At 30.3% G+C, this 12,591-nt stretch overlaps 1 protein-coding gene across 1 annotated transcript; it reads right to left on the reverse strand.

Moving 5' to 3' along the window:
- Positions 1–577: 577 nt before the first annotated feature.
- LOC132930012 (uncharacterized) lies at positions 578–12,155 on the reverse strand. The gene is made up of 3 exons (XM_060995672.1): positions 11,976–12,155; positions 8,346–9,776; positions 578–779 (listed from the first exon to the last, which is right to left on the reverse strand). Exons 2-3 carry the CDS (start codon positions 9,774–9,776, stop codon positions 687–689), a joined length of 1,524 nt encoding a protein of 507 aa, XP_060851655.1. The 5' UTR covers positions 11,976–12,155; the 3' UTR covers positions 578–686.
- Positions 12,156–12,591: the final 436 nt, after the last annotated feature.

Genomic DNA, 12,591 nt, shown 5'->3' on the forward strand with positions numbered 1-12,591 from the left:
GTTGTTTTTATTGATAATATTTTATTTAAATATAACATCCTACTTTCATGACTACAATATTATATTACGTATAAGTACTTAATGAATTGTACCTATAATAATTAATAATTATTAAATCTTACAAACAAATCACGGTAATTATAATTATATTATGTACAGGGGAATTACATAAAAGTGCAAGAACGGGCAGCATACAAAATGTTAAGTATTATAAGACAATATAAAATATAAATAGGATTAATATATAGGTGGTAAACGGCAATTTAATTAATAATATTTAGAGTAAAATTAATACTTAAACAAGAAGCACACCGGCTATTATGCTTACAGGTGATAATTTGTATTGTATTTTTTATAGACACTATAAATGCACGTATAATAGGTACAATGAATCGTTTCATTCAGTCTTCGCTCTTAATGAAATTATGTTATTAAAACAAACAATATTATGTGGTATCCAACAATGAGTGTATTTTAACGGATAAAAAGAATAAAATTAAAAAGTGCATACATGCTTTTAAAAATGTAAATAAAAAAGAAGAATGATTAGGAAATTGAATTTACACGTAAGCAAACGTATTGAAAAAAAGAAAATTTATTATTTACACTACTATTATCATATAGTTTTTAGTATACTCCGATTTGACGAAATCAACAAATTTTATTCTTCATACAGAAAGGTCATCTTAATTTTTTCGAAGCGCACCAAGTTGAGCTGCCAGTGACGTCTCATCGGATACAAACGATCTTTTCTTATTCACTTTGGCATCTTGTGGAAACTGAAACAGAATAAATAAAGCACGTTAATATCATCGAAGTTTTTGTCTCCTATAATAATTAATTCTTATAAAAATGCGGAAAAAATTATTCTTATTTTAAACTATTTTATTATTATAGAGTAAAGACCAAAACATTCAAAATTAATTGGCCTTAATATGTTACACTATTATTAAAATTACCGAACGTTTTACGTATTTCCAGTAATTTATATTTTTTTATGAACAATATTTATGGCGATGAAAATACATAAATTTTTATTGAACTGCAATTGCGTCGTTTGTACAGAATAATAAAACTAAGCACGCTGTGAATAGACTATATGCAGAGTACATATACAGTATTATTCCAAAAACAACGTAAATACGTAATTGGTGTAAATAACAACTTTTTTTTTGTTACTGTCCGTGTGCTATGTATAAATTCGTCAGTGTCGTAAAATTGTAACTTGAAACTTATAGCAGCTCGTTTGAAAACTTATGTAAACAAGACAGCTGCAGTCATCTGATACTGTTTACGAACAGTAACGGAGTCACCGATGGGGTGTGGTCGAGGTGACATTTTTAATCATCTCTCCTAAATATCTATACGTATATGCGCGCGCGCCTGTGTGTGTGTGTGTTAGGTTAAATTAAGTTATATAGGTTAAATCGACCAACTGTTTATATGTATATTTTTAAAAATACAGTGCTTGAATAGAGAGAAAGGCGCAAGGATACAGAGTCACTATCAATTTAACATTTATACACGAATCAAAACGTACCTCATTCCAATTTAATTAAAGAAGAAACCAAGAAAACAATACGGTCTACATTGATTTTTATTTGAACCTTAGTTTTTTAATTCCATTATTAAAGAAAGAACAATAACAAACATAATAGCAATCAATTATGATAATATAATATAAATCGCATACACCTATAGGATTTAAGATTAAAATAAATTTTAAAGGGTCTCAGGTCTTGCCAGCCAGTAAAAAATCGATGTTCAAAATCCAATAACCAATAATTTATGTTAACTCTACTAAAAATATATGCGATAATATTATATTAAAATAATCTTAAATTACTATAAATATATAATATTTTAGAACAATACATTTATATATGGTGATATCAATGATATCATATTAACTATTAATATTATTCGTCTACCTATACATATATATCTACAAAAAAAATTAATATAAAATATAGGACTCCGTGAAAATACTGTTTGACGTTTGTAATTTTAAATATAAATATATATTGTAATATAATATCCACCAGGAGTAGCCAATCTTTTTCTATATTGTGACAAAAAAAAAAAAAAAAATTAGAGAATGAGCCACACAAAATTTAAAAACTTATATATTTACTTTAAATTAATGTAATAGGTACTTATATTATGTTATTTTATCTGACATTACTTAGTCACTTAACAACATCGATGTGTCGCAAAAAGCACGCATGCCACAGGTTGGCCACCCCTGATATATACACGGAAAGTATGTATGAGGTGCAAATCATGCAATATGTATTCTGTACTATAATATGTAGGGACCGGGTCCATGGTAAATGCTGTCTCTAAGGCGCACGCTTATACTGTAAATCTCAATATAATATACTCGTATGTCTTCAGCACAGAATTATTATATAGAATATGGCTGTTTTCTGTGTACGGTTTTACATTTTTATACGAAAAAAAATTTAACCGCGAATGAAAGTTATCCGCGTTATTATCCGTGCCCTGCGCTCGATCACGGGACGAGAGTCGTGACGGGTGAAGTGGATTCGTGTACGTAGAATGGTGTGTGGTGTGTTGTGTGGGTGGTTAGTCACAGTGTTAACCTACAACTACTCCGCTTCATTCCCAGAGGAAGAGAGAGACGGAAAGGATGAAGAGAGCCTCATAAATATTCGGAGCGTTACTCTTTCGGGGGTTTGTTGGGTTCGTGTGGGTATCACGGGGTCGCTTGTGCGTGTATGACGTCAGGCATGGCATTTTTGCAAATGGTAGGTGGTTAGGGCGGTAGTGGTGATAATAATGTTGGGGGGGTGGGGATTCGGCGAGAGGAGTGGAAATTCGGCGAGAGTAGCGACAAGGGGTGGGGTTTCATTCAACGGCGTGCGATATACAAGTTTCTATTTTCGCTATTGACGTCATACACACAGTTGCCGGCAAATTTCCGACCTCCATTCAAGAATCCGAGTGCCGCCGCCGCCGAGAGGTTTCGTATCGATTGTACCAGCGTTGACGTCACAGCTAGAGAAAAGTAATACAATTTAAACGCCGGACACGTAAACCACCCTATAAAAGTATAAATTATATGATTTTATTCCCTAGCGAGTAGCTGGCGGTTTTGTTTTTTAGTTCATTTAATGTTTTATTTTACCTTAATTCGTGACTGTACTAGTTTACACTATAGGATATAAACTAGGAATTAAGAATAAAAAATAGATATGAATCAAACGAAATAATAATGTGCCCAGACTTTGTGCTTGTCTACAAAACCAAGAACTGTACATTATTAAATTGTACAAAATTATGGTGATGTATACTTATCAATTACCTGTTATTTTGTAAGTATAGTATATTATTATTTATATTGTCTGCAGTTAGGATACTGAAAAACAACACTTTTCATAAACCTTAAACAATTTGGTACAAACAATATTGTCACCTAAAAATGTAAATTAAAAGAAACTATTGAAATTAAAATATGTAACATTTCTTACATAAATATAAGCTTGGATGCTAAATAAATAAATTGTTATTATTGTTAGAATAGAATACTAATGCAAAACTTATTTTTTTTGTATTTGTGTAAATAGTGTGTTGAGACTTTTATAAAACAGTTAATACAAAGGAAACCAAAAAAAGAAAGTTATCATATAGTAAATAAATTCTTTTAAACATGTATTCAAAGAATAATTTTACTACCACACTTTATAAGTTATAGGTATTTAAATTTTAAAAAAAGCGAACTTCTTTTAATACAAGGCAATTAAATAATAACTAAATTATGTAATATTTGTACAACCCGAAACCATATTATATATTTTATATGGCTTTAATTTATTTTTATTTTTTATTATATTGATGTAGTACAATATTATTATTAAGTTTAATTACTTTTATGAACATTGGTAAACGTAAAGCCAATGAATACTCATAAGCTAATAGTTTTATAATCATTTATTTAAAAAATATTCTGGTATCGTGGGCATGTCAATTATTAAAGGTATGATTTATATCTCGATAGACATTCTTGTACACCATCGTCATCATTCAACTTTGTAACAAATGTAATATATTTAATGTATTGAATAAAGATAATAGCTTAGGTTAAAAAAACAATAACTAGAACCATTTTACATTTTAAAAATATACTTAGATCTTATACAAAATTAATTAATTATTAGAATTTTATTGTTATTTTTATTTTCTTGTATATTTATGCGCACTTTTATATATTATTTAAAAAATGTTAATAGCATGAATGCGTTATTTACTTAGATATTTATGATTCTAAAAAAAAAATGGTAATATAGGTAGATCTTTTTTTTAATATGTTGTATGTTATATTAAATCATAATATAATTTCAAAATCTTAAATGTTAAGCTTTTTTTAAACTTTTATAAAGTTTTAATTAAATACCTATTAATAAAGACTTCGTTTTCTAGCCAGAATAAAAATTCCAAAAACATAAAAATATTAATAAAAATATCATAAAATAAATATAATATAAATATTTTAAAATATTTAAAAAAAAAACAGATTAATAATACATTAAGTACATACTATACTTTTGTTCAAACTCTGATTTTTTAAATTATTATATTCTTATTAATAAATACGAATAAATTAATGTAAATTATTAGACTATTGAAATTTTAAAAATATAAAAACTAATGCGCGAGTGTATTAATAATTTTCTGTATTTTCTGAAATAGTTTTTATACGTTTAATTGTTATTCATATTAAACAAACAGGTTTTATTTTTAAGAATGTATGTTTACTTAACCTAAATACAAGTATAAGTATAAATTATTTTTACTTAGATTTCAGTTTTCAAATTGTTGTCTTTAAATTCAGTTAAAATATCTAATGAAAATATTACCACAGGATATTTTACTTGCTGTCTTCTTTATGCCTTAATATTTTTGAATAAATTAACTTCATGAATATTCATTGATTATAAAAACTATTCGTTATGATTATCAAGGTATTCAAAAATCTAAAACTATTTTTCCACAAGGCATAAGTAATGTAAACTACTAAACGGTTAATGGATTTGATATAAATTGGTATATATATTTATAGATACAATAATTAATTGGGTACTATTAGGTAAATGTATTGATAATAATATAGACATTTTAGAAATAATATTTATAGGTCAATGTAAAGGAATATTATCTTAGAAATTCAAATTTCATATAAGTAAGTCATATCGATATCATCTCGTTTATACAAATATGGTTAATTTAATTTCAATGAATTTCTGTTAAAGCGATTTGGATAATAAATAGATTATAATATGTTTTAGACTTACGTATAATAACAAAGTATCCTTTGAAATATAAATTATAACATATATATAACACTGTATATTAAAATTATCAAATCTGTAATGATCAGTGGTATAGGTATTATATATAAATGTAAAAATGATATTTAAATTTGAATTGTATATCTCTCTATCTCCAATACAAGCAATGCGTACAGGAGATAGATAAATCAACTTAAACTTATATATATTATACATATATATATATAGACAATAATAAATGTATAAGTTTCTTATTTTAATATTAAATCGTCGAAGAAAAAAAAATATAAAATGTAGGCAATCTTTAAATACAATAAAACACATGAGAAATATGCTTATATATTTTAAATCACAAAAAAGAATAATCCCATATAGACATTCAAGTGCCGGTACATTTTGGTTTTTGCATTAAACAAACTCTCATTACGCTTTGTCGTTTTTATCGATCAATTTTCTTCTAGTTGTTAACTATTCGTAAATTCAATAAAATTGAAAAAAATTAAGATATTATTTTTTATTATTTGTATAATACAGTCTACATAATACCGTACAGTGTCCAATGCGTAGGTACTGTCATAAAAATAAAAATGAACCGATGTCAAACGATCGGTAGACTACACTGAAAGCACGTACGTAGTACAAAAACGTATGTTGGTTGTAATAATGAAAAAAAGTTTAATTTTGAAATTAACCACAGTTTTCTCATAATGAAATCGTCGATGCTTGAACGTTTTTATAACACAGAACAACTTACGGGTTATTAACCAATATCCATCAACCATATTGTGTTGTAATGTTGATTTGTCTAGCCATACAGACGCATTTGAAAATAAAAATAAACTGTTTTGGTACAAAATAGAATAAATTGAAATGAAATATCGGATAAAATTGGTATTTATATAAATGGTATTATAAAAAAAAAAATCAATTTATAGTACTTATCTATATTTTTATAATATATATAAATAGTTTATCATTATATTGTGGCATTGCGCAATAAGATTTCTTGTAGTACATATTAATTAATAGTTGTTTGAAGTATTTTTTTTTTAATTAAATTTTAAGTTCTACCTTCCTCATTTAAAAGTTTTTTTTTAAAAAAACTTTAAGAATTGGTTAGTTAATTTATTCCGTTGGAGGATCATTTACTGTAATATATGTTGCCTAACAACGGTGGCTAACTAATTACTCATCGGCTACTTGTTGATATTAAGGTAAATAGCTTTTTCCTTATTAATCACCTCAAGAGATGTATTTTACATTTATCTAATATAATATATATATATATATGTATAATACGACTCGGTGAATATTATTTTACACTTCAAGATAACTTATCAAATATCTACGGAAACTTAATCAAAGGTGTTAACCATTCTACATTTATAATATATGAATAATACATTTTAAAATTTAATACTATTCTAGAAATACTTTGACAATAATTTCCCAATATTACTTAAGAAGACTCTTCGCAGACACTTTCATCTGTAATACGTATGCCAAATTTAGAAGATGATGAATATCATGCTATTTTCACGTATAGTCAATAATATTAGTTAAATAATGGTATTTAAGTAAATAGTATTACTTGCCTTCTGATAATATGATAACATAATTTCATGTTTAAAATACGAATTATGTGTAATTTGTAATATCTGTTGCCACTCTTTAGTCTTTGTTAATATGTATATCATAAAAGAATAGTGCAAAAATTGCATACTTTTTCTTTCGACTTAAAAATGAATTGCAGCAAATAACAATTACTACATTTTTACATTTTTACAATATTATTGTAAAATATTTATATATCCAAATTTTTTTCTCGACTATGTACATCAGTACATGATACTAACTATAATATGTACCTACGTACACAGAATTAGTGTAAATATTCAATGATTTTTCACATAATCGCAATTTAAGAGAAAATACATTTTTCGATGATAAAACTATAATTTAAAGATGTCTAGGCACTAAAAATAAATGTTCTTTATTATAATGCGTTACTTGGTCACAGAGCCATTTCAGTGATGTAGTTTTAACTACTCCCGGTAGTGACATTATTGCAGCTTGTTAAATCGTACATAATATACAGTGTACAATATACACACACAAGGTAATACATTTGTAACGTGTGTGTATTAGTTTTTTTTTATATAAAATACCAGTATATATGCTACCATTTTATCTTGTTAGTTAAATATTGAATTAAATAAGACTATGCAACATTAATATTATCTATGTTTAGTTGTTTCTAGAAAATTGCCGGCATATTGAGTATTATTATATTAAAATTGTTTGACAATGAATAATTGGATACGTTATTTTGTATAATATAGCACCAATAATAATTTAACATTAACCTAAATTAATAAATTATTAATTAGTAACCCTCAAACTTGGTCCTGTCGCTTTTTAATACTTTTTGTTTGCAGTTAAAAAATAACTTCGATCGTCGACGCACTTGCATGTTTCGACAAAATAAATAAAATGGACATTTTTTGATTTCAGTTAACCGCAATACACTTACTCAATGGTTTACCCTTATGTGACGGTTTACAGAAGAATATTTATAATTTCCGGAGCCCAATGAGTGCGTTCTAAACACGCGATAATGTTAATAATCTATAGTTTCATTAATCACAATTATTATTTTTTCGAGCCTTATACAGCCTTTAACAGATTCTAATCAAGCAAACGTAAATTTTATATGATATAGTATGGAATTTTTAAACCATATATTTAAAATAACAATCGTATGATCTTTTTTTTAATACTACACGAGTGTTAAATATAGACTATTCGAATGTTTCATTTTTATATTTCTAGTTAATATTATCAAGTGGCGACGGCTATTAAAAGAAAAAGCGAAAATCGTTTTTGAGTGGAAAGCACTAAAACGGAACCGCGTATCATGACGAAAATGGAAAACTGCAGTAATAATATAATATAGCGCACTATGTAGGTTTAACCAACATCCACACACAGCGGGATTTTTACGATTATTGAACGTAAAGTGTATATACTCACATTTCCGTTATCGCCGTAGTTTCCACGAAGACCACCTTCGGCGATTACCTCCAATAGACTCTCTAAATCCGTTTTCTCGCCTGCCGGTCTGGGCAGCACAAACTCTCTCTGCCCTCCGTCCGCCATGGGTAGCGATGGTGCACCCGCGGTACTCGTACCGGCGACCATGGTAGTGGTTGTTGTGGTCGACGTGGTCATTGTTGTCGCCGTAGCTGTCGTATTGATAGCGCTGTCGTTAGATTTAAGCTCTTGCAACTGCCGTACGTCGTCGTTGTCCAAAGTCGATGATGATAATGATGACGATGTTAGAGACGATAATGGTGACACAGCCCGTTGGACTCCACCGACCGAAGACCTCTTGATGAGTGGCGATCCGTTTGCCCACTGTTTGTAGAAATTTCCACGTTGTACGGTCTGCAATGGTGACGACAGAGCCGAGTACGATGATGAAGGCGGAGATGGTGGCGGTGGAGGTGTCTGTTCGTCAACTGACTTGTAGTGCTGTTTTAGTAAATGTTGTTGGTTCTGTAATTTCTGTTTCTGCTGTTGCTGTTGCTGCAGCTTGAGAAATATCGGTGGCAGGTGTTGATACAATAACGAACTGGGGGACGCATAGTCCAGTGGCGACTGAAGCTGTTGACGGTCCAGACGTTGTTGCCCGATGGTGTCGTCGGTTTGCTGCATGTCATCCAGGTCACCGTTGATCAAGGATTCCCAAAAATCATACAGCTGCCGTTCTTTGGGTGACTTGAACGCGTTGGACGGTGACACGAGGTTTGACATGAACACCTTCCGGAAATTGTGTATCTTGTCCGTCATCGGATATCTCGAAGTAGCAGACTCATACCTGTTGATTGTTGCCGCGGCCATTTGTCCGGTCCGATCTCCAAACAACGAATCGTCACTGTCGTCGTCATCGCGGTCGCGGTCACGGTCGTCATCGTCGTCGTCATACAACAGATCGTCGTCGACGGCAACGCCGCTGCCACCACCCGGCGCTGCCAGGCTGGCTACCGGATAATAACCGTAACCACCGTAACCACCGTAACCAACACCGTAACTCGGGTACCTGACTACAGCGTAGTCCAATCGGTCATACCGTCTAGGGCTTGGGTCGTATGCGACCGATCTGACTTCGCCATCGTAATAGTCGTCCGGCGATAGCGTTTGTCTACCACCGCCCATTATCGCTCCGTATCGGGCCATCGACACCGGATAATGCCTCATCATGTTTCCGTATGACGATGACGCCCAACCACCAGCCCGGTTAATTCCGTTCGCCCATGTCGGGTTGCCGTATCGATATTGTTTTTGGGCCAACTGCTGTTTGCCGTACCGGTTCATGTTATGCACTTGAGTCGTGGCGGGCCACGCTAAGCACGCTACCACGGTCACCACGATAGCCACGTTTAAAGTTGTGAACAAGTTCATCTGTTATCGACAAAAAAAAAAATGAATAATCACTTACAATTCGTTATTATCGTCCATCAGTCGTAAGAGCACTATGAAGCAATAATTTTTTTTTTGAGATTAGATTTTAAATTTTCATCGTCCCTCAAAAATTGATTAAAAAAAAGTAATTTATCAATATCACATTGTTTTAGTATGGTGTATTATTTTTTAGGTACCTATCTAAAGAAATCAAACGTTTTATTGACTAAAGAAAAATATTGTACAAACCACTATTATAATAATGTAATGTATACGAGATACGATTTATTTTTGTTTATGTGAAAATAATATTACATTTAGAATGTTCGTATTATTTTTGTTAAGGTTGTTAAAATGCGTTAAGATTTCGTTAAGTCGGTGCATAAATTTTTGTTGATTTTTGTTGAAATATTTACTTTCATTTATTGAAAATCTGAAAATTGAGACTAAATATTTTTTAGTATAAGTGTAACGTGTTAGTGTAGCAAGTTTTTATTTTATTAAAGGTTCTTGTTATCAAAATATTTGCGGGATGTGTAAAGTAAACATTAACCCATATAGAACTTAAAGTGAAACATTATATTTTTTTCAGCAAACAATTTAATTTATATTGAACATGTTGTTATTAATCAATACAAAATGGTAATTTCAGGGACACTTGAAGATGGGGGCAGGTGGTACAAATGGCATCACCGGAATAAATATTTTTTAATAATTTGGATTTTTCAAATAAATAATTAAGTATACAAATTCCTTTTTTGTTAATTTATAGTCAATGTATATTATGAGAAACTGTGATTCTTTAGTATTTACGTAGGTATACAGTCGTTAAAGAAAGAAAATACTACGCGTTTAATATATTTATTTTGGTCACTAATGATAATATTATTTGTTATTAATTTCTTCATCTGTGTGTTATAGGTTAGGCTATATATTATGTTCAAGCAATTCGTTATAATAAAATATTGGTGTACCCTATATATAAATAAAATATCATAATAGTATAATTAATATTAATCGACAAAGGTATGAAAAAACGTAATTTTTCGAATAGAAAATAAAAGAAATTATTGGCAAGTTTAAATTAAATTTTAGGCGGTGGGCATTTTTTTCATTAGTTGGTAGTATGCATAATTTATAAAAAAGAAAATACATTTTTTTAGCACTAATAAATGAAATTAGTTATGGTTTCAAATGTATATTGTCATACCGATCATTGATGTACACAGATTTTATATTAATTTACGGTTAGATAGTATGAGGGAGGGATTACAAGACCCCACAGCCTATATTGGCACTAAAAGTATTTTGCATCTAGCGAGTTACTTTTTTGCGGGTGTCCCTAGATAATTTAAATTCTTTTTTCTGTATAAAATAATGTCAAAAACCTATAATATTTTATAAAGAAGTTTTTTAATAATAACTTAAATTACATTTTAATAAGACATTTTAATTTGTGTTTATGTATTATTAATATAGCAATACAACATAGATTTTTTTCCAAATGCATTTTTATCAGAATATTATTATCAAACAATCAAGGTAACGTTTAATTGGTAGTTTAAATTACAGTTAGAAATATAAATATAATCAATACATGCAGATATTAGGTTTGATAATTACTTAAAACTAATTATTGCTAGATTTAATATACTTGATACAAATATGTTTTTGAAGTTTATAAAATCGATATTGTTACTGAATTTAACTAAACGGGTTTTCTACATTGACTCAAATTATGCGGGAAAATCGTTTGCGATGACGTGGGTCGTTTGTCGAGTGTTTAGCTATAGAACACCTCTCTCAAGGCTTTCCGTGACTGCAAAGTGAGACTTTTTATTTATTTAAAAATGTTATCACTGCTATAATGTAAACTATAAACTGTAATGATTCAATCATATATATTCATAATAATATTATGGTATTATTTTCATTTACAATATAATATAATTATTACGTATTTAGATATGTGCTTAACTGAACAGTATGTGATGTTCAATAATAATAATAGATGATAATTGATAGGTACCCATTCGGGAAATACAAAAGCAATACCATAATGTCTCATTAAAATAGTAAAAATGGCAAAGAAAGCTCTAACGAAGTAAAAATATGTATTATAAATAGGTGCTGTAAAAATAGTATCAAGTAAAATGTATCGTACAGTATAGTATATTATTATCGATGAAAATTACTTACGGTTCGCTTTCTGGTTATTTTATTTTTTTCGGAAATATTGTCGTCTCTTCTAGTCGCCGTGTAAATATTTTTTTTGCTTCTTATTGGTATCGTGATCGCGCCAGTAGCGACGTGTCGTGTGCTCGGCGTTTGTTCCGGGACTGTCACGATCCGCCCGGCCGGGGTGAGGTTTTATAGGGGTCTGTCGCGACGCCCACGCGTCGCACTCTGAATGAAACCCTCCGTGCTGCCGACCCCGCCACCGAGCGGTGGTCCGATACTCCGATCACTATTTACGCGTCTCCCGCCCGTGCCCAAGCCACCGACAACTGCCCCAGTACCCACCATCCAACATTACCTATCCCTTTATCCACCGGGTGCCAATTGTGTTTCGTCGTCGTCGTCGTTATTATCATTATTTACCTCCGCTTTTCCTAACAGGTCCCTAAAATCCATATATATATATGTGTGTGTGTGTGTGTGTGTGTGTGTGTGTGTGTGTGTGTGCGTGTGTGTGTGTGTGTGTGTGTGTGTGTGTATGTGTGTATACTATCTATAAGTTTGTGTGCGTGTATATTCCATTGGGAATATTGTGATAATCGTTACAGAGTGGCTCGATAATTTAACGCGAGAACGT

This window comes from Rhopalosiphum padi, chromosome 4 (assembly GCF_020882245.1).
Source record: "Rhopalosiphum padi isolate XX-2018 chromosome 4, ASM2088224v1, whole genome shotgun sequence".
NCBI classification, from domain to species: Eukaryota; Metazoa; Arthropoda; class Insecta; order Hemiptera; family Aphididae; genus Rhopalosiphum; species Rhopalosiphum padi.